At 35.8% G+C, this 26,137-nt stretch overlaps 3 protein-coding genes across 12 annotated transcripts in view; all 3 read left to right on the forward strand.

Annotated features, from left to right (window-relative positions):
- The first annotated feature begins 1,225 nt into the window (after window positions 1-1,225).
- Window positions 1,226-14,728, forward strand: LOC111697642 (palmitoyltransferase ZDHHC17). Its single transcript, XM_023467714.1, has 9 exons — window positions 1,226-1,255; window positions 1,331-1,444; window positions 9,254-9,306; window positions 9,845-9,964; window positions 11,370-11,502; window positions 11,884-12,027; window positions 13,088-13,217; window positions 13,653-13,711; window positions 14,259-14,728. Exons 1-9 carry the CDS (start codon window positions 1,226-1,228, stop codon window positions 14,298-14,300), a joined length of 825 nt encoding a protein of 274 aa, XP_023323482.1. The 3' UTR covers window positions 14,301-14,728.
- Window positions 14,729-14,941: 213 nt separating this feature from the next.
- Window positions 14,942-20,960, forward strand: LOC111697632 (uncharacterized). 10 transcript variants are annotated; one of them, XR_002764338.1, is made up of 8 exons: window positions 15,380-15,636; window positions 15,841-15,892; window positions 16,439-16,485; window positions 17,423-17,475; window positions 17,651-17,699; window positions 18,917-18,972; window positions 19,253-19,408; window positions 20,842-20,960. XR_002764338.1 is itself a non-coding variant. In XM_023467700.1 (8 exons), exons 2-7 carry the CDS (start codon window positions 15,851-15,853, stop codon window positions 19,342-19,344), a joined length of 339 nt encoding a protein of 112 aa, XP_023323468.1. In that variant the 5' UTR covers window positions 15,380-15,636; window positions 15,841-15,850; the 3' UTR covers window positions 19,345-19,390; window positions 20,862-20,960. The 10 variants fall into 10 exon arrangements, 6 of the variants coding, with proteins under 6 accessions (XP_023323467.1, XP_023323468.1, XP_023323469.1 ...); XR_002764340.1 differs by having other exon boundaries at window positions 19,253-19,404; window positions 20,862-20,960; XR_002764339.1 differs by having other exon boundaries at window positions 19,253-19,401; window positions 20,854-20,960.
- The window catches only part of LOC111697643 (uncharacterized), a 29,682-nt gene continuing 23,614 nt past the window's right edge, over window positions 20,070-26,137 (forward strand). The window contains exons 1-9 of the mRNA XM_023467715.1: window positions 20,070-20,446; window positions 20,960-21,051; window positions 22,150-22,245; window positions 22,828-22,907; window positions 23,455-23,515; window positions 23,704-23,783; window positions 24,083-24,227; window positions 24,844-25,008; window positions 25,364-25,459. Coding sequence (XP_023323483.1) covers window positions 20,182-20,446; window positions 20,960-21,051; window positions 22,150-22,245; window positions 22,828-22,907; window positions 23,455-23,515; window positions 23,704-23,783; window positions 24,083-24,227; window positions 24,844-25,008; window positions 25,364-25,459 — 1,080 coding nt within the window. The 5' untranslated portion in view covers window positions 20,070-20,181. The remainder of the gene's footprint in view (window positions 20,447-20,959; window positions 21,052-22,149; window positions 22,246-22,827; window positions 22,908-23,454; window positions 23,516-23,703; window positions 23,784-24,082; window positions 24,228-24,843; window positions 25,009-25,363; window positions 25,460-26,137) is intronic.

Consider the following 26,137-nt stretch of genomic DNA (forward strand, 5'->3'; position numbering starts at 1 on the left):
AGCAGTCATTCAGGCAGTGTGCCTGAGGACTCAGGCAGTTAGTATTAAAGCCCGGTTTTAGGCCTAAAGGGAGGGCTTTGGGTATGTAAGAAAAGTCAGAAAAATTTCAACAGACTCAGACCAATACTTTTTGAGTTATGTAAAAAAAACTACAGGGGGGGGTCAAATTGACCCCCCCCAGCGGGAATAGGGTTAAATAATTTACAATGTTATAATTCAGGTTCGCATGGTGTGTTCTAGATCTTCACACATGTCATCAATAGGAACCTGTGGCTCAAGATTATCCTGTTTCTGTTCCTGCATATCCCCGTCGACCATGATACTGTCAACAGATGCACGCAGGATATCAACAGCGGGTGGGGGGAGTGCATAATCAGCTTCAAATACCTGAGCAACATTCAGTTCCTGATGCTGGGTTCTAGGCACTCCCTGCTCCATATCCTGTCCATCATCATCAGCTAGTAGACTGTCTATAGACTGTCTATCATCGATCAACGGATCTGGGAGTGTAGCAGCGGCAGTCTGGCTGACACAGGATGCCTGGAGGATAATACCCCTAAGCTCATTGATCTGTTGGGAGGTCTGGATCTGAATATTAATTAGATGATCCAACTTTTCCCTCAGCTTCTGGTTCTCCTCTGCCTGGAGATCCATTTTCTGCATCAACTTCTGGTTTTCCTCAGCCTGGTATTGTGCTGGTAGAGGTAACCCGCACAAGTTCAGGAGATCAAGGGGAGAAGGATAATTATCATCATTACTCCTCTCCTTCACGACTCTACCCTCAGCCTGGGCGAAGCCGGTGAACCTGTTGAGTGAAATCCCAGTCCCCCTCAGGAGGATATTAACTTAATTTACGCCCAATAACGTGCTTGACCAAGGAATTCAACGCCTTATTGAAGCGTGTCGACGTTCCAAGAGTGTAGGCATCGTTAATCCACCTGGGTTCATCATTGCGACCAACAAATTTGTAGCAGGGCTGGTATATGCTTTGAGGCAACCTAGCCGTCAGCTGACCACTGTTGTCCAAGACGTTCAGGAACTTCTTTAAGATTGCAAACGTATCTGACTTAGTTACAGAGTCAAGTTTGGCCTCAATCATATCTGGATGCAGCTGTAAGATTTTCTCCTCTACCCAGCCTTTAAGGAATTCACCTTTTATCATGCTAGGATGTATGGGGGTTTGCGTCATTTTAACACCCATTTGTTTGCAAGTGTCTTGAAATAAATGACTCATCAGAGAGGTTCCATTATCAGTGTGAATCGTCTCTGGCATCCCATGAACCAGAAAAAACCTATCAATCAATGCATTTAATATGGTTTTTGTTTCTAGGTCTGGAATTGGTACAGCTACAAGATACCTAGTGAACCCGTCCTGTACAGTGAGAATGTGTCTGCAGACAATCCCTTTATATCTGCAGGGAGTCAACGGACCTACTGTATCCAGGTAAACTCTTTGAAATGGGTATCCTAGTATCTCATGATGTTGTACTTTGTTCTTAGCAGAGGGAATTGAATTATTTTTCTGAATGCATGGCACACAGTTAGTCACAATTAAAGTGACCAGATTATTCATTCCTGGGAAAAATGCCTTAGCCCTTAGTTTGTCAAGAGTTTCGGTCATCCCGCGGTGACCAGCGTGAGCCAGTTCTACCGATTCTCTCTGCATAGAACGGGGTACACAAATCCTGGGAGGACTTGTTTTACCTTCCTTTACAGGTCTTTGTAAATATAATAGTTCGTCTTTCACATAGAGAAATTCAAACCAGTTTAAATACAAATTAGTCAAAGGGGGCAATTGCTTCCTTTCTTCCTGGCTTGGCAATTTTCCGGCTTTAACTATATCTAAGACTAACTGTAAAGGGTAATCCTTCTTAGTTTCCAGTTTCCAATCTTTTTCCAGGACTGGGTTCACTGAAAACTTAGAATTAGGCTCTATATTAAGTACACAGAGTCCCTTTGATTTTCCCGATTGATTGATTGATTTATCTGGTGTAATTTGATAAACCAAATATTTATCTGGGTTTTCCTTGTCCTGTTCATCTTGAGGCATCTCAGTCCTGGACAAAGCATCTGCAGCTAAATTTACTTTTCCTGGTCTATGCATAATATCAAAATCAAAGGATGATAAATACACTAACCATCGAGCAAATATTCCCCGAGCTTCTTTCAGCCCTTTGAGGAATGTTATAGCTGAAGAGTCTGTTCTAATCAGGAATTTCCGGGCTCGGAGTATATGTTCAAACTTCCGGAGCCCTAGAATGACAGCTAACAGCTCGCCTTTATGAGCTGGATACTGTCTCTAAGCTGTATCAAGGGGACTTGGAGAAGCAGCCTATAAAACGTTCCTTCCTGCCTTGTACTTGGGAAAGAACACCACCTGCTGCTACTCCTGAAAAGTCAGTATCTAGGATAAAAGGTTCTGTGGACTTGTAATCCGGGTAAGCCCTAATTGGCTTGGTTAGGAACAGTCCCTTAAGTTGATTAATCCTAGATATTTTATCAGGGTTTAATTCCAATTCTTTCTCATTTCTATATTTGTTCAACGGGGCTACTACCTCAGCATATTTCGGTATAAATGCACGGTAATATGAGGTAAAACCCAGGAAACTGATTAACTCTTTCCCTGTTTTAGGAATGGGCCAGAGCTGAATCTTAGAAATGTAATCTGGAATCATTTCAACTCCTTGATGACTGACTAGATGACCCAGATAAGTGACTTGATCTCTGAAGATCTTAGTCTTGCTGAGATTGATCTTCATACCAACTTCAGCATGGATCCTTAGCACAGCTTCCAAGTGACGCATGTGATCTACTATGGTATCTGAATAGATCAATATATCGTCAAGGTAGGCGATGGCGAATCCAGGTGGAAGTTTGGATAACGCCATCTGCACTAACCTACAGTAAGCACTAGGTGAATTAGATAAGCCAAAAGGCATTCTAATGAACCTGTACGTGCCAAAGGGTGAAACAAAGGTAGTGTAATCTCGACTGGCAGGGCTAATCGTTAAAGAATGAAAAGCTCCGGCCGAATCCAGTGAACTAAAGATCTTTGCTCCAGCTAACTTATGTAGGTTAGTCTCTATACATGGAAGAGGATAAGAATCCTTGATCGTACGATCATTGATCGACCTGAAATCTATACTCCAACGAAGACGACCTGTCCCTTTCTTCTTACAAGGGACGAGCGCTGATGCCCATGGAGAGACGGAAGGTTCAATGACGCCGCTGGCCAACCACTCGTCAAGTTGGATTTTTAAGTCCTGTTCCTGTAGTGGATTTAATGGCCTGCAACGAGCTCGTACAGGATGTGAGCCAGGTAAAAGGGTTATATGGAACTGTAATAGGTCTGATGAACCATAATCTTCGCTGCTAATAGATACAGCGTCGAAATATTTCATAAACAGATCTATAACTTGTTCCTGTTGATCTTGATTTATAATCATATTTTTAACCTCTAATTGTTCTTTAAGAAAAGTTCTTCTTTCTTGAACTTCCTCTTTAGACAATTCATGTAAGGTTTATGACTTAGTGTATTGATTGATTGATTAGTTGATTGATTGATTTCTGCCTTTGAACACAAATTTGAGGCGGGGTACACATTTCCAATCCTTCTTTTTGACTGTAAAATTGTGTTTCTATCCCCCATGTTTAATATTGGGACAAAAAATCTGTTTTTATCACATTTAAACATTCCATTCAAGGGAAAAAGTAGGTTGGAATTCATAAATGCATTATTTTCTTTGCACTTAAAGAATCCAAAGTTTGCATTCATTTTAGTAGACACTTCAACAAATGTTAATGTGTTTTTAGGTAGTACTGTTTTATGTACAGTTTCCACCGAGAATGCAGTATCATCAACTTCAATACAGTTAGGATTAGGATCAGGTATAGATTCAATAATATTTCTACACTCTTTATCCCTTTCCATAACACTAATAAATCTTTGATCTTTAGAGTTCCTAATTAGCGGTTTGGACCTGCTAACCAATTCTAAGCTATGATTATTTAAATTTAAGGTCACTTTGTCTCCCTCAAATTTTAATCCAGCTTTATACCTTCGTAAAAAGTGTTCTCCAAGATTTAAATCATGACTTAAAGAACGGATTACATAAGGTTGAATTGTAATAGGATCATCTAACCCTTCTAGTACTAAATCAAATGGATCTGCCAGACCCAACACATGTACTTTCTGGTTTGCAACAGCTGTACCAGCTTTATTTGTACACGGTTTATATTTGATTTTCAGTAAATTGGCTAACCTTTCACTCATTATGTTGCCAAAGAGGTTTCCAGAGTCTATCAATGCTTTGATAAAGACTCTGGACCCACTCTTCATAGCCCGAATGTAACCCAGAGACGCATATTTCTCTGTTTGTACATTCGGTCTATTGCGACATAATGAGCTGCCTATAAAAAAGTGAATATATCTTCGTTGCCTTCTCTATTGATGTCCTCCACGTCTGGAGGGAATACAGAGGTTGCACCTAGAGTGTTCACCTCTCCTTTCCGTCCTGACATGGTTGACATCAGTTCAGATAGCTGTGAGCTCAGGGTACAAACTTCAGACATTTTTGCATTTAATGAATTAATTTGTTCACCCTGTTCCTCTACTATCTGATAGATATGGCGACGACTTTTCTTGCTTTTTGTTTGGCTGGTTTTAGGTTTCTTCTTCTCTTTTACATAATCTATTTCTAGATCAGAGTCAGAGCTTGAAGTATCCTGGTTTCCTGTAATATCATCAGAGGTGTCAGGATTGGACTTCTCTACCTTGTTAACGTTCTGATAACGTCCAGGTAAATTATTCCGGGGACAATTCCTGCTGAAGTGACCTTTACCATTACAATTATAGCAAATATCGTCTTCTGCAGGTTGTCTACCAGGAACAGTAAATCCTTTAATCCCTTTAGCTTTATAACCGATCTGATTTTGATATTTCTTGAACCTTCTAAAGGCTGCGATTTCGTCTTCCTCTAAATCCTCATCCATTACGTTCACTTCATATCTGCTTTTCCTCTCTTTTTCACGGGAACTTGCAGTGTTAGTGTAACTGTAATTCATGAGGCGGATGTCAGTGCCTATTGCATCTGATGCATCCAGCTCTCCGGTGATGGTTCTAGCTTGAATATTTTCAACTGAGACTTGTATAATTCGCCTCAATTGATCAAACGTTTCAACCTTGAACCCGTTGATCGCCTGGATCGAGAGGAAGTCTCTAGCCTTATTCCTCAAGATTTCATTGTGTAATCCTCTAATACTGGATTCACAGAATTCTTTGAAAATTCTAGTTTTCCCGTTATCACGAAGATAAAGGTCATATACTTCCCCTGCTTTTTGCGTCCTCTCTTTAAATTGAGTATAAATGAGGTCACAAGCAGAGGCGGGTTCCAACCGTTCATGGAGGGCCTGTACATATTCCTTCCTGCTCATCTTCCTGTATATAGACATAGAAGGTTCCATATCCGATACAATGAATGAGCAAGGAGGACGTAAGGATTGAAACTAAGTATTTTTAAAACATATTTCACCCACTCCTAATGTACGGGTATATCCCCCGATCCGTACCACATAATCTTCAAAACTATCTTGTCCATCAAAGCTCCATTTAGACTTGGTGAACAGGATTTCGTTTTGGTTGGGTACATAACGGTCTTCTCCCTCTATTCCTAAAGGTTCCAGACTATCCAACACGAAGAACTTCCCTTCCTTCAATGCTAAGTCAACGACGGGAGGGTCATTCTGTGCTGGATTAGGAGGGGGAGCAGGTAAATCCTGGGGGTTCTGACCGGAGGCACGCCTGCTGCCTCCATTCTGAACCCTCCGTTCATGTTCTGCTCCACCCCTCCCATTCCCTCTCTCTGCAGGAGGTCCTCCATTAGCATTATACGCTGTCTGGAGGTTACCTATTGCTTGTAGAGTGGGATTTGGAACTTCTCCTCCAGCCTGCTGTACTCCTGACGCTGAAGGGATAGCATTTTCTCCCGTTCCAGCGGAGGCTCCAGCGGGCTGGGGGTCGGGATTATTCTCATCTCCAGGCATTGTTAGAGATTAGTTAATTTGTCAATCTTTTCACACTGCCTTAAGAATAATTTTAAGAGAATTTAACTTTTACTGTTCCTATCCTTAATTCAATTGAACTCAGGATTTTACAGCTTTAAAACTTAATTCCTTGGAACTCAGTTTATTTATATATTTCTAATTCCGGGGAACTCGAAATATTTATTATATATAATTCTTTGAAAAAAACTTAATTCCTTAGAACTCAGTTTATTCCTTTAATTCAAATTCTAATGAACTTGAAATAAGAATTATATATAATTATTCACAGGGATTTGGAGTAACCCAAGTGAATTTTAAGTCACAGGGATTTGATAAAACCCAAGTAACTATTAGTTTCTGGTTCTTGCAAACCGGAGACTATGTAGATAAAAAGAACAACTAAATATTTTCACTATCTTATTCTAGGCTGGAGTGATCTGGAGACTTCTATCTACCCTACGCTATAGGTACTTAACTATTCTTACGGAGTAACTAACTGTCAGTCCGTCTGTCTAAATAATTTAAGTCCGGGGTATACCTGAAGTCCTTTTCTTCTCCTGGTTAGAATTAGAATGAGCAATCTTTCCCATTTTTCTGGTGTGCTTATCTCCACCCTTGGTTAAATATTGCGCTTTAGGTCCAAACAGTACTGGGTGTAGATCTTGTTCCTATTGGTGGAAAAGATAATGCACCTCTGTTATGGACGGAGCCGGGCGTATTCCCGTACGCTATTGGTTGGTACAGTTTCCACCCGCGGCTCTGCACATATTCTCTGGAGGGTAAAAGGGGGTGTTAACCCTCCTAACCTTGGGTTCGATACCAAGCTAAGTCTGGCCCCATAATTTATGGCTATGGATTTAGCTCAGCTCTTTGTTTTAAAATTCAGCACGTTTTCAATAGTCATTCAGCTAAAATTTTCAAATATTGAGGCCAAGCAGTTTTAGGGTTCAATATCCAATATAGCTCAACTAATGAAATTTTATTGCATTGCTCATCCCCCTGCCATCCCCCTAGGGGGGGGGGGCATCTCCTTTTGCCAGTACAACTGAATTGTACTATGTACTATGTACTATGTACTACATGATATGTACTATGTACTATGTACTGTATACGTTTTACATATGTATTCGGTAATATAGAATTAACAATATGTAATTAATTTCTGCTTAAGCGCATTCTATGAATTTTAAAACGCGTTTTCAGCATATTAATTGTTAACGTGGCAATATAAAGAATGTAGATAAAATTTGCTTGAAATTTAGTTTTGAACTAATCAACAATTTTCTAATTTTAACTGTTGTATTTAATTTCAGTTTTCTACATTTCATTTATAAGAGAGGAAGGGGGGGGGGTTTGGAGTCCGTTACCCAATTTGTAAAGTCAGAATTTTAAAATATCTTCCAACTGTTACGAAGCGGATTTATGGCTGACTCAAACCCAAACAAGCTTTATGTTTGAAAGTTTTATTACTTTATTTCACTCTCTGTCTAACTGCCTTTCTATCCCCCAAACTTACAAAATTATAAAGATTGAGGGGGTGCAAAAGGAGGAGGGGTGTAGGTTCTGATTTTAAGTTCTTTATTAAAAATTCGGATTTAGTCATATAAAACCCAAATTAGGCATAAAGAAACACCTTTCACTGCGCCATTTGTGGTATCCTGGTACCACAGAACGTGCAATAAATTGGTATCTTAAAATTCACACTTAATGAGATTTTGCTCAAGTACTCTAACTTGTTTCATCTATCATTTGTGTAACCTGATGACATTGCAGATCGGGTTAGTCCTATCTCGCGGGCCTAACTCCTCATGCGCCGTCTATAGCTTTGCAACCTGGCATTACAATACTTCAGCTATCTCCATATATAGAGATAGCCTTATATGTCTGAATGCACTTGCAAATCTAAACACCCAAGTAATAAGTCATTCTTACAACATAATTACATTTATTGATACATTTAATTATACACTTATAAATGCATACATAAATCACATAATAATAATAATAGCTTAACATTAGCTTTAGATCCCTTGGTATTCTTAAGGTCTCTTAGCTCTATGTTTAAGTGCTACCTCGGTTAGGATACCAAGTCTAGCATGTAGGACAGATATGACATGTAATCCTTCTCCTAGTCTTATATCTGTATCATTGTAGGTTCCTTGGACAACTCGTTCCTGTATGATCTGGAGCAAGTTCCATACTTGGTTCTCAAGCCGGTCCTTCAACCCTTTCCTGGTCGGGTTGGGGAATAGCCTGAACTCCTGCTCGATAGCCTTCCCTGTGTCCCATATATCAACTCTAGGGACATCAGTATGCTGTGGCGAGCTGGTGTCCCTGCTAAGGGACAATACACTCCTGAGCCCGTCGTTCAACATTGACAGGCTCTGGACTGCATCTTGGAGTACCTGCTTAGTATCCTCTTCAGCATCCTCTGGGACATCTTCAGTCACATCCTCATCATCTGAAGTTGGGACATCATCAGGGACCACTGGTGGCTGACCAGGGTTAGTACTCCTCTTCATGGTAGTATTGAAGGTTTGGATCTTCTCAGATAGTTCACCAAGGAAGTCATACATATCCTTCATTGTCTGGGGTAGATCTTCATCATCATGCTCCTCATCTTTGTCCTCAACAACTTCCTCAACTACATCTTCATCCTCTGAGGCCGGAGCAGTGATGATCTGAGAGTTCCCGCTTGTGAAGGTAGCAGGGTCTACTGGAACAACTCCTCCATCTGGTTCCAGTTCCTCTAGGTAGGCAGGGTTCCACATGATGATGGGAACACGGTTCATCTTCTTCTATCTCGTCCGGAAAGGTTCTCTCTGTAAGCTGTCTGTGCACTGTATATAGCACAGGTCCCTGGACGTCTATGTGCAGGGAGACTTGTGTCTACTCTGCAGGGGTCCGGGATGTACTGATCTCTCTGGCGTCCTGTTGGATTCAAGGGACTGTTCACTCATATACCGAACTATCCAGAATACAACATCACTTTAATCCCTTTAATCCCTTTAATCCCTTTAATCCCTTTAATCCCTTAAATCCCTTAAATCACTTAAATCCCTTAAATCCCTTGAATCCTGTAAATCCCTTGAATCCCTTATAACCCCTAAATCCCATAAATACCTAAACCCCTAAAATCTTGAATATCCCTTAAATCCTCAAAATCCCTAAATCCCTAAAATTCCTTAGAAACTATTATTTTTTTGTTTAGGCATGGCAAGGGGATCCTGGTATTGTAAGGACCAGTCAGGAGGTCAAATACAGGTAACAGACAGGAGGTCAAATACAGGTAACAGACAGGAGGTCAAATACAGGTAACAGACAGGAGGTCAAATACAGGTTATTGTTAAAATTATGGCTTTTCCAGGCTAAAAATAGGAAAAATAATTTTTATCTTTGCCTCTCAACCAAAAACCCATAAAGATATATGGTGATTTACTAACGTTTTGAAAGTTCTATCACTAAATCTGACCGTGGTAGAAGCTGAAATGGGCTTTTTATATTTCTATTTGCGCATAAAGCTATATAACCTACAAGTCAAGCCAATTTTTGCTTTTTCAAGGATATCCTTGTTAGATTTAGTTCAATGTAAATCAACCAATATTTGGTCAAGGAAAAACATTTTTAGATTTTTTGTACAATTTGATAAATCTAGAAGACCTAATATTTGAGAAGTGAATTATATATGGCTAGTAGGATGTCCCTAACACTCTGATTGATTTGATAAATCTAGAAGACCTAATATTTGAGAAGTGAATTATATATGGCTAGTAGGATGTCCCTAACACTCTGATTGATTTAGGACTATAATAGAGCTGACAGAACGGGATGGATTTACAGCTGCTGAATTCTGTAGTTCATGTTTAATAAGGAAACCATTGAGATCCAAACACTGCTCAGTTTGCGATAAATGTATTTCAAGGTAGATATATGTTCGTTATATAAGATATATTAGATATATTCGATATATTAGATATATTAGATATATTAGATATATTAGATATATTAGATATATTAGATATATTATGTTTGTACTGTACCTAGCTCTATGGACAGGACTAGCCGGTGCAACAAGGTTGACGCGGTCAGACTTTATGCTTCATATAGGTTGAATTTACTTGAGGTGCATGTGTGTTTGCGTCCTCCGCAAATAAGTAATTCTTAATTAGATGAAAAGCTTAATTTTCTGTCAGCGTCAAATTTGGTATAATGTATCAAAACCAATTGTTAAGAATTTACAATTTTCCAAACACAAACCAAAAATGACCTAACCTAATAATCGCACTGTAAATCCACGAAAAATTTGAGAGAAAAAAAAGAATGAACATAGTTTCTTAACCTTGGTAAAAAGGAAATAAACTAACAAATATAACATGCGTATTCCCAAATATTTACAAAATAAAATACTCAGATTTAATATGTGTTTTGTGAACATATTTGATCAAAATATTCGACACTAAAAAGATTTAGATTTTTAATAATTCTTGAAGAATCTCTTCAAATCGTTACAATATCATATTAAACATTTTTCTGAAAAATATTGAGAAAAAAAATAGTATTTGATGCAACTGTATGGAAACCGTATTATCAGGAAATTGTTTGATGTATATAGTGCATTGTGCGTAGTGTATAAAAAATAAGAATACTGTGGATCAAATAAAGGTTAAAACTTTTTTAAGAAGTATCGAAAATAATTTACATGTTTTTCACCTTTTTGCTCACAAAAAAAAAAACAATTTATCATTTACAGTTAGAAAATTCAAAGCTTAAAGGAAATTGATTACATTGTTCCTAATTTTTATTTATTCATTGTAAAAAGCTGGACCTGTAAAAATAAGTTTTTAAATTAGCATGATTATAAAAAATGTTGCATACCAAAGAAATGCTTAATTTTAACAGCTTGTTCAATTTAAATGTTATAACTTTACAACAAACAATTTAACATTCTAAAATAGAAAAATTAACATAAATTGAATAACTTCCAATCCCAAACAGTTGTATGTAAGTAAATTAAAAACTAGAGGTGCTACGAGGTCGTACCAGTAATTCCATATGGAATGAAAAACAATCTCTAGACATGTTTTTATTTTGTACTAGCTAAAGGGCCCGGCGTTGCCCGTGAAAAAAATTTGAAGAAAAAATTCGAAAAAAAATATATTAAAAAAAATATGTTGTGAAAAAAACAAAACATTTTTTTAGCATATAACACCCCCGGCCACCCATGAGTGTCCACAAAAAATTTCAGCCCAATCGGTCCAGCCGTTTGGCCGGCTATACACAACATATATATATATATACGAATGTCTTGTTTTATATTTTGTATTTAGGTTTGACCATCACTGCCCCTGGGTTGGCAACTGTATTGGAGAAAAGAATCATTCCTATTTTCTGGGTTATCTTATCTTCCTCTCATGTTTAGCGATTACTAGTGCATACGGGTGTATCGTTTACATATCAGAGGTAAGGAGGGGGGGGGGGATAGAGTTACCGCCCCCTCACTTTCTTTCCCCAGTATAACAATTCTGAATTTTGAAAAATGCGCAATAATGACAAAAATATCAACGAACCTTTAAATATTTTCTCGTCAATTATAAATTGGCAGAAAAGAATAAACAATGAATAGAATCTTGTCAACACTTCATTAAAGGTTGTTAGATACCAGCTTAGTGTACATTATACTTTGATGCGAAACCATTTGAGGAATAATTGATCCACGATTTGGATCTAGTATTTTATAGTTACACTTAATTTTTTCGATCCAGATTCCAGAAAGCCAAAACATTGCAGATCCAGATTCTAATTTTTTTTTTCTGTCCGAGTATATTTTTTTGTCTTTTCCAGGCCTGTGTTTACCCTGTCTCTGATGGGTGGTATGAGTATGTAAAAGCTGGTGCCCTGTGTTCCCCCTGGGTAACATGGATTCTGATGAACATGATCTTTCATGCTTTCTGGGTATCATGTCTCACAGTCTGCCAGCTATATCAGGTTAGTCTGGGTCCTGTCTCACAGTCTGCCAGCTATATCAGGTTAGTCTGGGTCCTGTCTTACAGTCTGCCAGCTATATCAGGTTAGTCTGGGTATCCTGTCTCACAGTCTGCCAGCTATATCAGGTTAGTCTGGGTCCTGTCTCACAGTCTGCCAGCTATATCAGGTTAGTCTGGGTATCCTGCCTCACAGTCTGCCAGCTATATCAGGTTAGTCTGGGCCCTGTCTTACTGTCTTGTCAGCTATATCAGGTAAGGTTATCTGTCCATTACGTCACATTGTAATATAAAGAACCATTATCCAACTCTCCTTAATTCTGTTCTAATTGGTTGAGATTTATAAATATTGACCCAACCAAAGCTGAAAACTTTAGAATGGTGGATATTGAGATTAATGCTCGAACCTCTCTTTTTTTAATATCAAGACTAACCTAGTCTTGTACTTATATCCTGAAAAGTGTATAAAAGTCAACCAATCAGAATCGCGTATATGAAGCCGGTAAATTAAAAATTTTGCGCGCCATTTAAGATTATATAGAAACGGGAGGGACTCTTTAAACTACAAAACCGGTTCATCATTTTTCTCTACTTTATCCAAGAAAGAACGATTTAAGAAGAAAATCAAAAGTGTGTCCATTAGATAATCAGATTAAGTAATTGGGATTAAGGATATCTCATTCTGAAGTTTTCAGCTCAACGAATATACCTGGTACTTCCATAGCTTTCGTTACAATTGCAAAGTAACTGATGATAATGTTAAACGTTCACCTTTTTGTTCATGATTTTACGACTTTTTAAAAGGGTTTCACATATCTTATATCTTATATCTTTAAATTATTAATAGATAATGAAGCTCCTCGCTCATATATATATATTTATATGTCCGCTATAGTTGGGTACACGACTGGACCAAGTGAGGGAACCCAGAGATATCCCGGGGGTAACAAAGGCTAGATATTTTTTAATTCCACGGGCAACGTCGTTTTCTTCAGCTTATGTCTAATAAAATAGAAATTAATTTTAAAATTATTTGTAATCTTTTTTATTTTGTGTGTGTGTAGGTGATGTACCTGGCTATGACAACTAATGAACGAATGAATACGGGACGATATAAACATTTCCACGGAAAGCGGGGGGAAATCAAATCTCCTTTCCACAAGGGAGTTCTTCAGAACCTCGTTGATGTGGCAGGTATTACAAATATTTATTCGACCCGAGCTGGAAACTTTTGAATTGTGGATATCAAGATTAGTTTAATCTTAGGTTTGTGTCAACAAAAGTGTTTATAAGATAAATCTCTCATCGAATGACGTTTGGAGAAACGAGGAAATTTGAAATTTTGCGCGCCATTTAATGATTGGACTCTTATTGATCAATCAAAGAACGGATATCTAAAAAGAGAGAAAAAGAGCGGATTAAGGAGGAAATTAAGTGTCCACATTGGATATTTAGATTAAGCCATCAGGAATTAAGGTATCCAATTCTAAATTGATATCAGTGGTGGTACCCTACAGAGATAATTAAAATGAAGTCCTCAAATTTCAAAGTACTCACACTGGATATCGAGATCAACCGTTAAAGATTGGACAATATATGAAAAACAGTACAAATATTGTATTTCTCCAGGTTGGAACATCTTGGGGATCATTCGTCCATCAAGAACAGATTGGAGCAAGAAATTCCAGGAACGCAAACTTTGTCAATTTATAAAAGAATTTTTACATTTATCATTCTTACTCACTTCATCGTGAATTTCATAATGCACTTTCCATAAAGTAATCATCGTGCTATGAAGTTATTATTGTGCTATAATGTTAAATTAGCTGTACAGTGTACATTATAGCACGTGGGATTTAAAGTTTTAATTGGTTCCCAAATTTTCCCCAAAAAATTTAGGATATTTCCAAAATATTCTTTTTTTTTCAATTGAAATGAAAATAAAATTGAACCCAACTTTATATTTTGACTTCTGCTTTGTTTCAGAGCTTATTTGATCTAGAAATAGCCATTGAAATAAGACAAGTACACCAACGTTTCATAAAATTACCCATATCACTATTATTTTGGCACGACGTGCTCATACATTTTTGGACTTAAATTTTCTCTATACCTCGAAGGTTCTCGCCTTTTTAGCTTATCTAAAAAGGCTTGAACCTTCTCGATAAAGAGAAAATTTCTGTCTTTTTAAAATAAAATTTTTCTTCTTTCCATTAAAAAGTTTGCTTATGTTAGATGGAAGATGAACCATTGCTGGGTTCCCAGTACACCGTTTAACTTTTTTTTCATTCATGTTGATTAAATTGATTAATAGCTCAATGTACAGTTGGTGCCAGAATATTCTGGAACGGAAGACGACCCAAGATAAAATGATTAATATTGCCGCGGATCGAGTTGTATACTGTATTTACTAATTATAAATTTCAAAATTTTGTTAAAGGGGGAAGTTTTGATTTTTGTTTTGATTACGATGAAACCATTTTTCATAAAATCGTCTTTGAATTCCAGTCATTCTGGGGACTACTGTATTTGTTATGGAGCTTTGTGTGATAATAATTAATTGTAGCATCTTACAAAATTACTATGATTTTTAAATTTATTGTGTTTTCTCTCTCTATTTTTTCAGCTTAGGCTTTTAAATTTACAAAGATTGTTTTTATCAAAGTTGTTTAAAATACGACGAAATTGATATGATTACTTATAAATGTTGCAGTATCGAAATGACACCACAAATCTGTAATCCTTCTCTCTTAATGTTTTCTCTCTAAACGATGCAAGAAGTTACTTTAAGAACATTAACTATTTAATGCCTGTCCGTAGAAATCAACTAAATTGATCAAATGTATTTTCTGAAATACATTTATAAAAGTGTATTTTCTGAAATACATTTATAAAAGTGTATTTTCTGAAATACATTTATAAAAGTGTATTTTCTGAAATACATTTATAAAAGTGTTTTTTCTGCGATAACCTAATTTTAAACTATTGGCATTATTTTAGCAACAAATTACATGTCAAAAATTTAACAGAAAGAGATAAACGAACTTGGCTTTTAGATATTTATAAATTTTGCATTTGTATTTTGAAAAATATTACTTAATCACTGTTATTTAAACATACATACTCATTACTCATTCACAAAACTTATTCCGAAAAACAGATATGTTTGACTGAACACAGATATACTCAAATTGAGATTAAGTGTCAATTTTTTGTCAACACTTCCTTGAATTTTTCAATTAAACAAAATATTTTCAGGGGTTGATAATACTCCAAAAAATTAATTTAAAGAACATTATTTTGGTGGGTAAAAAGTATCGGAAATGGAAAAAAAACTTTCCTTTTTCGATGTCTAGGTTTTATGTTTTCTCCTCAGCATCATAACTCATTCCCCACCCTCAGAGGTGGGGGGGGAGGGGGGAATATATACCCCTGCATCTGGAAGATATTTATAAATTAGTTGATCATCCTATTTCTTTTATTTCTGTCGTGCCCTCACAAATTGTTTTTTTGTCTAGAAAATTGTTTTCTCCGTCACCAAATCTTTATTATATTGCAGAAGAATGCCAGCCAGTCAAATCTAGGTTTTGAACATTAATCAAAGTTTAAAAAGGTAAGTTTTTGGGGAACGTACTTTCAGTTCATTACGTACGATTTTACAAATTTTAGTTTATTTTCCATTTAAACCTTGACGTTTGTTTAATCTTGTTTCCCAATTGGACAAACATGTAAAAATAATGTTTTTCTTTTTTTCATTAATAAAAATCTATATGGCAAGTGTTTTTTGTTACAAAATTTAATTTGCTCGATATTTCAGAGTGAAAAAGATGGATATAATAACCACCACTATTATTACTGCACAGAATCAGGGATCTTATTAATATTCAATAATGGATTATGTAAACAAACATTTTAGACATTTTTTACACCAAAAATGAATGTAACAATTTTGCAATTCCTTGATTTAGGTTTAACAAAATTTCACATTTAGAATCCATGGAATATTTGAATCTTGCTGTTCGTGTTCAAAATTTCAAATTAATGTATTTTTATTTTTTGGGTAAAATGATGTTTCTTGTTCTTTCATTTTTTGTTCTCCGAAATAAATGAGATGAATCTTACATTAAATAGCCTCCATCCCGCAATTGACTCACATTCATGACTTGCGGCACTGCGTTTACCCGTATCGCTTCCGGCAAATGTCTACTTTTAAATGCTTATTTCTTCCTTAAAACATTTCATACATGCGTGCTGATATTTGTGAGTCAATTGCGGGATGGAGGCTATAAGAGCACGGCTTGTCTTCCCCCCCCCCCCCATACACATTTTATTGCATTAAACTATATAATGCGGTAAATACTTAAATGTCATCTTTCACTACGTCATATGCAGCTGACGATATTATGATGGTCAAGGAGGGTAAAATGTCGGCACAGGGCTTTATTGCAAGCGAGGAAACTAGGTATTTTTTTTATCATTTCTTATTTTGTCTAACTTATCTCAATTTTACTTCTTAATGGAACTATACGCGTAATTTTAAGTGACCGTCCATTTAAACAAGGCAATGTCAGATTTTGAATCGATGACAGAGAGTTTCGTGTGTTCACTGTTTATTTCCTAAATTAAGTTTGAATTGCTGTGTTGGATTGAGTGTACGTTAGGGTACAGTGTGAACTCAACCAAGCTGATGTCATTCGTGTCCCTTAAAAATATTAAAGATTTTATATGCCAAAAGCGGTATTCGATATTTTTTCTTGAGGGTCGTTTAAAATTTCACCAACAGTCCCTTTGATAATATTTGCATTTCTACAACTTTGCTTTCACCATGTTATTCTTGATTTTCTATAGCTGACGATTTGTCTCGGTATTTCCTTATTTTCTTCGCTGTTCCATTATTCCATTATTTCCTGGAAAAATTAGATTTGATGAACATAGTTCAGTACAAATTATGAATTTCTTAGTAAAAACTTATTTGTTCTGTTTTCTTGCAGAATTACCCTCCCCCTCCCCCAGGGGAAAATATTTTGTATGTAAAATGTAAAATTATACAAGAAAAGGCAAGGTTTTATTATTTCAATGAAACTTTTTACTCAAAAATGCAGTATTTCTTCCCTAAAATCATTTATTTACCCAATGGATCCATATAAATGAACTTCTGGGAGAATACAATTATTTCTAGAATGAGGAAGGAAATGATTATTTGAGAAAATATACACCCCTGTTTTCCTGTTTGAAGTTATTACATCATATTATTACCTTTCAGAGGAAAATATACAGTGAACACCCCTGTTTTCCTGGTTGAAGTTATTACATCATATTATTACCTTTCAGAGGAAAATATACAGTGAACACCTCTGTTTTCCTGTTTGAAGTTATTACATTATATTATTACCTTTCAGAGGAAGATACTCAGAATGCATTTCTCGATGTTTGCTTAAATCTCTTGGCATAGGAAACTAGTATATTCAATTTTAAGAAACAAAAGCATAGACATTTGGAACTTTGTTTTAAATAATTAGAATAATAAGGGGGAGGGGGAGGGGTTCCTCTGAAAACATTAAAAAAAAATTTTATAGCTCAATTCCATCTATTGTTTCATTTGGTTTTATACTAGTTTTGTTTTCAAGGATCAATCACCTTTTCCTCATTGTATTTTGGACAAAAATATTTTACAAAGTAAGTGCTTATGTAAAAAGAAATGGAGTCTTTGCCACAAACTCCAATTTTCGAATCCCTGTATTTTTTCAAGTTAATTGTTTGAATCTTTGATATTTCAAAATAAGATTGAACTAACAGAATAAGATTTGAACTAACAGAATTCATAGTTTAAAATATCCTTTAATACATTTTGAAAGTTTAATCATCACTTCATGTCTTGATGTCTTAGAAAACATTTAACTTGTTGAAACTTTGGGAATTAGCGATAATCTACAGTACAACGCTTAATATCGATAATCTACAGTACAACGCTTAATATCAATAATCTACAGTACAATGCTTAATATCGATAATCTACAGTACAACGCTTAATATTGATAATCTACATTACAACGCTTAATATCGATAATCTACTGTACAACGCTTAATATCGATAATCTACAGTACAACGCTTAATATCGATACTCTACAGTACAACGCTTAATAGGGATAATCTACAGTACAGCGCTTAATATCGATAATCTACAGTACAATGCTTTATATCGATAACCACGTGATTTGTAAGTTTCAATTAAATGTGCTCGCTCTAGGGAATAGGAATAAAGGGAAAGGAAATGGCGCTGGTCTGGCATGAGAAAGCCAGTCGCACTGCTTTGCAGACGAGTTTGGTATTCCTTACACACACTCTTTTGGTACTGACACACAACATGACTACGGTCAAAAATATTGCATAACAATGTCGTCAATTATAATTAAACTTGAATAAGGAGTAGTTTATTGTAAACTTTAATCAGTTTTTATTCTTTGCATGAAAATTTGGCTTTATAGTGTTGACTTAAATATGTAAATAATATATTACATTTACAATTAACAATAAACAAATATACTCTCCTAGACTGTACAAATACCGAGATTCTTATGTACTGCATAGACCTACATTACACGCCTTCGGTTCGGTATTCCTTACACGCACTCTTTTGGTACAGACACACATACATGACGTTTCCGCCCCCTGGCTCGCTCCCTGTCTATGAGACGTCGGGGAAAAGATATGGATAACTGCTTGATCCTAGGATCGACAAAATAAAAGTTACGACGTCAGAAATGCAATCTTGATAATTATAAATTGTAATTATATGAAAATATTAAAGCTTGATTTCTGTTTTCTCAATTATTGATAATTATAAATGAAAAGTAAAATTTTAAATAATTTCATGAAACCAAATTTATTTTAGAAATATGAAAGGAATGAAGCGATCCACCATCGTTTTGTCCTCTGTTGTATTCACAGGAACATAAATATATATAGAAAAATTTAATTAATTAATGTTCTTTTACAATAAACAATAATTTGCTTTCTAAACCGAGGGGAGAAAAGTCAACCACCTAATTTTTGCTTCCTAGCCACATTTCATAATTTCTACTATGAGCCACCTTTATGAGGCTTGGCTAAGTAAATGAGGAGAATGCGGCTCGGATTCAGAAATGATGTTGTCGTCCAATTGCCTTACACACCTCGTGTTTAGGATATATTTCTCAAATATTGACAAATATTAATATTAATGTCCCAGGGTTTGCAGCGTATTTGACTGGAAAGGCAGCAGTCGATGAGTGTAATAGAGCATTCGTAAAATCCACCAAACATATTCAAAAATCAAATTAAATGTCTATTTGATAAAATACAGTCTGTTAAATTCCAATTGACAAGAGAACTTAAAAGATTTTATGAAAAAATACCCCGGACTTGGCAATTAAATTTCCTTATGAAAAATTTGAAATATTGTCAATATGTTGTATTTAGCGTCTGCGTACAAAAGCAACATATTAAAAGAACTCGCATTAAATTTACAGTGTATTAGTGTACAGTGTACACTATAGCGGGCTTCATACTGTGTACCTGTACACGGATTATATTTGCGTATAACTGTACATAACATTTTTCAATACATGACGTGCACACAAAGCACATACAGTACACAAATAATCCAGTTAAATTGGCTGCTCAGAGGCCGTTCCTTCCATTTACCCATGGGTACTTGAATAGGGTAAGGTAGTCATACAATTCTAGCTTCTGTATCTTACCTACGTCATAACCCGGTACAGGGCACAAAGTGGACACTGGCGAGTATACGCATGATTGTGATTGGCATTTCTTTGGTGGTCTGAGAATTCTCCACCAATAGTTTTAATCAGTGACGTCAGAGGATACGGATCTTCCCCCCGTACCGTATCGACCTTTCATTCGTGCGCGAGCCTCGTTGGGATACCCTATTCCAGTACCAATGCATTAACCACATTGGTCGACAACTTGACGTCTCCTATATTGGTCGTGAAGTGTACGGAGAAATTATCTATCAACATATGAACTACACGACCACGATGTACATGAACTACACGACCACTATCTATAGAGAGAACGGGCTCAGTTCGCTCAGTGCATGTCCGGCTAGGTGAAATTGTGTGTTCGAGTTTCAGTTTTTTTTCTTCAGATTTTTAGATAATGCCAAGATATTGTGGAGTTCCTAAATGCAAACGAAACACTACTTACAAATACACCAGCTTCCATAGGGTACCTAAGAACCCATCCCCCGAATGGGTGGCGGTATTAAAACCGAACTTTACAAAAAACACTTTCATCTGCAACTTGCATTTTAGCAAGAAAAGTTTTAAAAAGGGAAAATGGAAGGATAATGGCATTGGCAGAGGCCCATCCTTGAGAAAGGGAGCTGTTCCATCCTTATACCCTGATGTATCAAAGAAACGAGGTAGATCAAAAGGGGACTGTGAGCGTAATTTCAAGTGACTTTTCTTTTATAGAGCAGCATGTCCGATTTAAAACGGTACTAGCCTTTGTTCAGAGTACAATGAGTTAGATACCCACATTTGCATAGCTGAAAATCGAGTGCAGGGAGACTACTCTAGGTTACCTGAACACTTCATGCAAGTGTACACTTGCACGGCTTCTTGGCACTTAATTTTCCGCTCTAAATAAGAATATCCAAGAAATCTTTGGTCATGTTTCAACCAAGGGTTTAAAGAGTTTCGTTGTAAATATGACATTCTGTACTTAATAAGAGGAAGTTCACTTAAAATTATGCTTACAGTCCCTTTAATTGTGATTTTTAACTTTTTCAAAGTATTTTTTCTTTCAAATCATAAGTTCTCTTGTCACGGATTCAGTTATACATTCAGAAGTGTTAAGAAATTCAAATGTTATTGCCCAGAATTACAAACACATATATCTTCAAGGCACTAGGTCTTGAGCTAGAATATTCCAGAGAAAATGCCACCTCCGAAACGGCGGAATCGCACTTCCGTCGGAGGCGATGTAACGCCAGTAAGTGTGGAAGAATCGCCATCACCTGTACAGGTGAGTTGTTCCTAAACATTTACGGTGTTATTTCTATATAATAAAAAAGACATAAATGTTGCGTATAGTCGGCCAAACGGCTGGACCGATTGGGCTGAAAATGTTTGTGGACACTCATGGGTGGCTGGTGGGTGTTATAGGCTAACAAAAATCAAAATATTTTTTTTCAAATTTTTTTTCTTCAAATTTTCTCAAATTTTTTTCTCCACGGGCAACGCCGCCTAGGAAACTTTTTTACATACTCTATGCGCCGATGTCGAAGTTGGCGGGAAAATAATTCTGGATTTTATATGTTCGCCATCGGTTTGTTGGAGACTAAATGTTTGCAGGGCGGGCCCTTTTGCTAGTAAATATTGGAAATAACAATTCAGATGATGAATAAGTTTCAGTATATGAGGACTAAGAAAGACAATTGCCGTAAAATTTTTTGTTTGTTTTTTATTTTTACATTTGCTTTCCCAGGTCTCACAGGAAACATTTTAACCGACTAAATCGGTTTGTGTGAGACTAAATGTTTTCAGGGTTGTTACCTACAGGGTGTTCCAATTTACTGAAAAATTGAAAAATGATGTTGAGATTGTTTTCGGTTTTTGTATCTAAATGTTGTACTTACTTACTTGGTTACATGTGTGGTGATCCTCAGAACTCCAGGTAGGAGCATTATGAGGATAGCTGTAGTTGCCCGCACAGTCCAGAGTACAGGTCGTCATCTGTAGAGAATTTTCAAGCAATTCCACACACCCTGGACCTCAATGAACTTTCTAAAATGAAGTTTACTTCTTTTTATCATAACTTTTGTGAATATAAGATAATCAGACAATTTCTGTATTATTGTATGAAATGTAATCTTACAAAATTTTATAATTTTCCGTTGTTTAATGTTCACTTGAAAGTACGATAACGGCAGATCTCATTTTGGAAAACTCATGACCAAGAGTTTACTTCTTTGATTAATGTTTAAATACCGCGTAAATCGAAGACGATGAAAAATATTTACTTTATTCCCATATTTTTGTGACACCCTGTATCAATAAGCTTAAAACTATAGTGTCATATTTGTTGGGACACCCTGCATCCCTAAAGAATGTTGGTATCTAGGATAAGAACGTGACCTCGCTGTCTATGGAGTGCGTTGAAGATGAACTGTCAGATGCTCAGAAGGATTTCTACACCAAAAAGCAGAAGGAGTTTAAGGTATCTGATTGGTCTGTCTGATAGTTGTTGCCTCGAAACGGCTGAACCGATCGAGCCCACATTGTTGTGAAATAAAAAAAATTCGACTTTCATTTTTGTTGAAAATTCACTATTTTATTTGTGAATTTTTTTGGTTTTACTATCACAAAGTAAAAAAGGCAGCTTGAATAGTAATATATTAACGATAAAATTGCTGATAAAAGAGGGGCGTTAATTGCCTCAAAAGCCTTGTAAACAAGAAACAAGATAAAATAGAATCATTAAGCAGTAATAACCTTTCATTTCAAATATATTGGAGTTAGGAGAAATATTCATTTATCTATAGTGTGGCCAATATTGCAATAGAGACTAGAAAACTAGATCAACTCTCCATACCTAGTTGATCTAAGGCCGAATTTAAAGACTTTAAACCGCGTCGCTGAACCACCTTAAACCGGTTTCAATTCAGCGCCGGCTCAAATCTCTAAACACTCAATACAATTTCAAGTGGAACTAACCTTGTTTGAGCCGCGGCTAGAATTCTTTAAATTCGGCCTCAGGTCAATTTGGCTTGAATTTTGAATTTATCAAATCTGTGTTAAGGATGCCATGGGTAAGCTGGAGGAATTGGTTAGAAAGGGAGCCAAGGTTACCCCCAACTCAGATAATTCGGTTACATTCAGGTGAAATATTTACTCATTATAGTTACTCGCGCCGTTTACCCGCGCTTGGTCTTAAATTAAGAGTTTAGACATTTTTTCTCTAGAAGTTGACCCACTCAACTTAAAAATTTCCAACCAAGGTAATAAAATATATTTGGTTCTTACAAGTTCCACAATCAAAATTTGAGGGGTTCGTGAGTTCTGATCGGACAAACCTTGTGTATTCTTCGTGCTAAACGAATAGAGTCTTGAAAATTAACAGGGACTGCCAGCGTTATTTCAATTGACCCGCTTTGCCAAGATGTCAATTCCCGATTCACAACAGTACCCTTGTAACCTTTATCTGATTAATTCTGTGAGAAAAATGGTCGTTTATCTAGGTTCATAAGGGTTTAATTCAAATAATTCCTAAATTGTTTTCCTGCAGTTGAAATGTGCAATTGTAGAAAAACTAAAATAATAATTTTTCGAAATTTTAAACATTGAATAAAGCTATAAATCGCCAGCTTTGCAAGGAGGTCAATTGAAATTTCGCTTACAGTCCCATTAACTTTTTTTTAATTTGTAGGGTGACTGAAACATCAACAAGTGTGGGTAACGTTGTGACTAATACCAGCTCAGCACTACAGGGATACCATGATAGAAATCATAATTATTTTCATGAAATCAGTTGGATTATTTGAAAGATTTATGGCGTTTATTTGGTTTGCACAGTTATTGTGTAAGTTGTCATTCTATGCTAGTTCATGAGATTTTGTTATTGTAAAAATGAAAAAAGTAAACTTTTTCATCTTTTCATCTATCTTTTCATCTCTAGTCTGTAACTGGAGTCCCTCCGGGTACTGTGACAACTGTACCCCCGGGATACAGGCTACTAATGGACCCTAAAACTGGCAGGTTGGTCGATATTTATTACACTGGGCCATCTTCAATTACTAATAATTATTATTATGTTTTGCCTTCCTTGACATTTTTAGCAATTGCCGTGATATTACATCGTCAATTCGTCTCGTGATGTTTTCTAGGATTTAAACAAAAAATGGCAATTTGAAATTTTTTAGATTATTCTAAAATCCGATATTCATTAATTTTTCCCTTGTATATTTTTCATAAAAAATTATGAATCCAAATATATAAACTTAACAATAATAAATGGGTTTTTTTTCCTAGGATTGAGTTCAACTAATTTTGTTTAGAATTGTTGGTACTCTCCCAGCATCTAGTTTACCCTCCGTGATGTCCAGTCAGGCGACCCTAGTGACCTCCAGCGGTCAGATTATGCGACCAGTTCTAACTGGTTCCCAGCAGCCTAGGGCACAGGCTCCTCAAATTATGCAGCAGGTATAATACAGAGATTGTTAAGAAAAAGTGTTATTTTTTATGATTTTGGCAAAGAGCATTTATTTTTTTTTGTAATTTTCCCAATTTTTTTAGTTCAGTCCAAATCCTAAAATTGATCAGCAATTTCAATGATTTTTTGTTTTTTTTAATTTTCCCAATTTTTTTTGACAACACAAATCCCAAAATTAATCATTAATTTTATTTTTTGTTATTTTCTCAATTTAAAAAAAAATCTAGCCAAATTGAATTCCTTAATTCGATCAATAGCGTGCTTAACATTTTGTCTTATTGGTATTGTAAACTTGTGACTATTATCACAACAAATGTTTTCTGTAATTTTGAAAATTAAAGCGACTGTCGGCCTGGTTCAGGTGACCCTCAATCTAAAGCGTGTTCCTGATTCTCACCTTTTGTTGTCCTTGCTGCATAAACCTGAAGTCACTTTTACAGATAACTGCAATTGAAAATCAATTGAAAAACGCGGATATTATGATAATTTTTCCTCTGAAAAATGTTTTTAAATTAAAGGTCACTTGAAATTACGTTAACAGTCCCTTTAAGTTTTCCTAAATAAGAAATTAAAAGCCACAAAAAAGTTTTGATGTCATATATTTAGGCAAAAACTGTTGTCCGTGCTCCAGCTCCTTCAGCAGGTCGAGTTCGTCCTGGAGCTCCTAGTCCTGCTGCTAGAACTCCAGGAGCAGGAGGTCCTGCTTCAAGACGATCTCCAGCTCCCAGCAGACCATCTCCGGGTGCAAGAACTCAAACACCTGCCACCAAGGGAGCTAGAATTGATTTAGTTTATGTACTCGTTATCTCGACAAATATTTATCTCAAAATATTTTAGAAAAACCTGACTTTTTCATAAAAGCACATTTGTTGTACATTTTTTCTTTTTTACCTCATCTACCAACAGACATTTTTTCGTCCTTTCAATCATTTTGCTGACTACCTATCTTTCTGTGTTTGCTATTTAGTTAAGTTAAGAATCATTAATTCAAAGACGATATTTTCAATCTATATTTTTAATACGGTACAAGCTATAAGTCTTCATTCTTGAACTAGTAAATTCATTTCAAGTTTCTCTATAACACCCTCATTTGATTATTATTTGAATCATTTTTCTCTGATACCAGACTGTAACTCCTCCTATAGTTGATCTGACCAAGCCTGGTGTAGAACCTGTTGGAGCTCCTCCTCTCAGGAAAGTCTTCCCGGCCCTATCCGTCGTGGTAAGAAAGTTAAAAATAGCATATTTTCATATTTAATGATTATGTTTCGTCATTATTTTTAAGATACAGAGACCGATCCCATCAAACTGAAGAAAATTAAATTGAAGAAAATTAAACGCAAAATTGAAATTGTTTTTAGCAAAACTCCTAAAATTGAAGAGTTGTAGATAAATTTGATTTTCTCAGACTTAGCTTTTTGGGCTTTAAACATACTCCCCTTCAGAAAATTAGGAATTTTTAATGTCATAAAATTTTTATTTTAATTGAAAGGAGATCAACATTTAAAAAAGATTTTTTACTAATAAAAAATATCAAAAACGCAAGTCTTAGAAACAGAAATGATTTTTATATTCCTAGAATAAAATCTATTAAGATTTGACTGCTCCCCCTTCACAATTTTCCTAAAAAATGGTATGAAAATAAACGACACTTTTCTAAGCTTTCAAATATCAATCTTATTTCGAATTTTAAACAGAATTTAATAGAAGATTTTTATCCGTCGTACAAATGTTTTAATTCTTAACACATGCTCTGTTTGCAAAAGAATCGAAGAAAGCAAAGACGACTTTTCAAAGAAAAGAATAAGAAGATTAATAAGAGTGAAAGATATATTCAAACATAAAGGATGTCAAAAATCAGCGCGAATTAAAAAAAGCTTAAAAATGCCCATTTTTCATA

Source organism: Eurytemora carolleeae, unplaced genomic scaffold (assembly GCF_000591075.1).
Source record: "Eurytemora carolleeae unplaced genomic scaffold, Eaff_2.0 scaffold133, whole genome shotgun sequence".
Taxonomy (NCBI): Eukaryota; Metazoa; Arthropoda; class Copepoda; order Calanoida; family Temoridae; genus Eurytemora; species Eurytemora carolleeae.

Bases quoted from the DNA above. Each gene is read 5' to 3' on its own strand.
- LOC111697642 (XM_023467714.1), top strand. From the start codon at position 1,226: ATGACTCATCAGAGAGGTTCCATTATCAGT. The intron at 1,256-1,330 runs GTGAATCGTCTC...TTTTGTTTCTAG, and splicing joins AGAGAGGTTCCATTATCAGT to GTCTGGAATTGGTACAGCTA. The intron at 13,218-13,652 runs GTATTACAAATA...GTATTTCTCCAG, and splicing joins GAACCTCGTTGATGTGGCAG to GTTGGAACATCTTGGGGATC.
- LOC111697632 (XM_023467699.1), top strand. From the start codon at position 15,851: ATGGATATAATAACCACCACTATTATTACTGCACAGAATCAG. The intron at 15,893-16,438 runs GGATCTTATTAA...ATGATGGTCAAG, and splicing joins TTATTACTGCACAGAATCAG to GAGGGTAAAATGTCGGCACA. The intron at 18,973-19,252 runs GAACATAAATAT...TTAATGTCCCAG, and splicing joins GTCCTCTGTTGTATTCACAG to GGTTTGCAGCGTATTTGACT.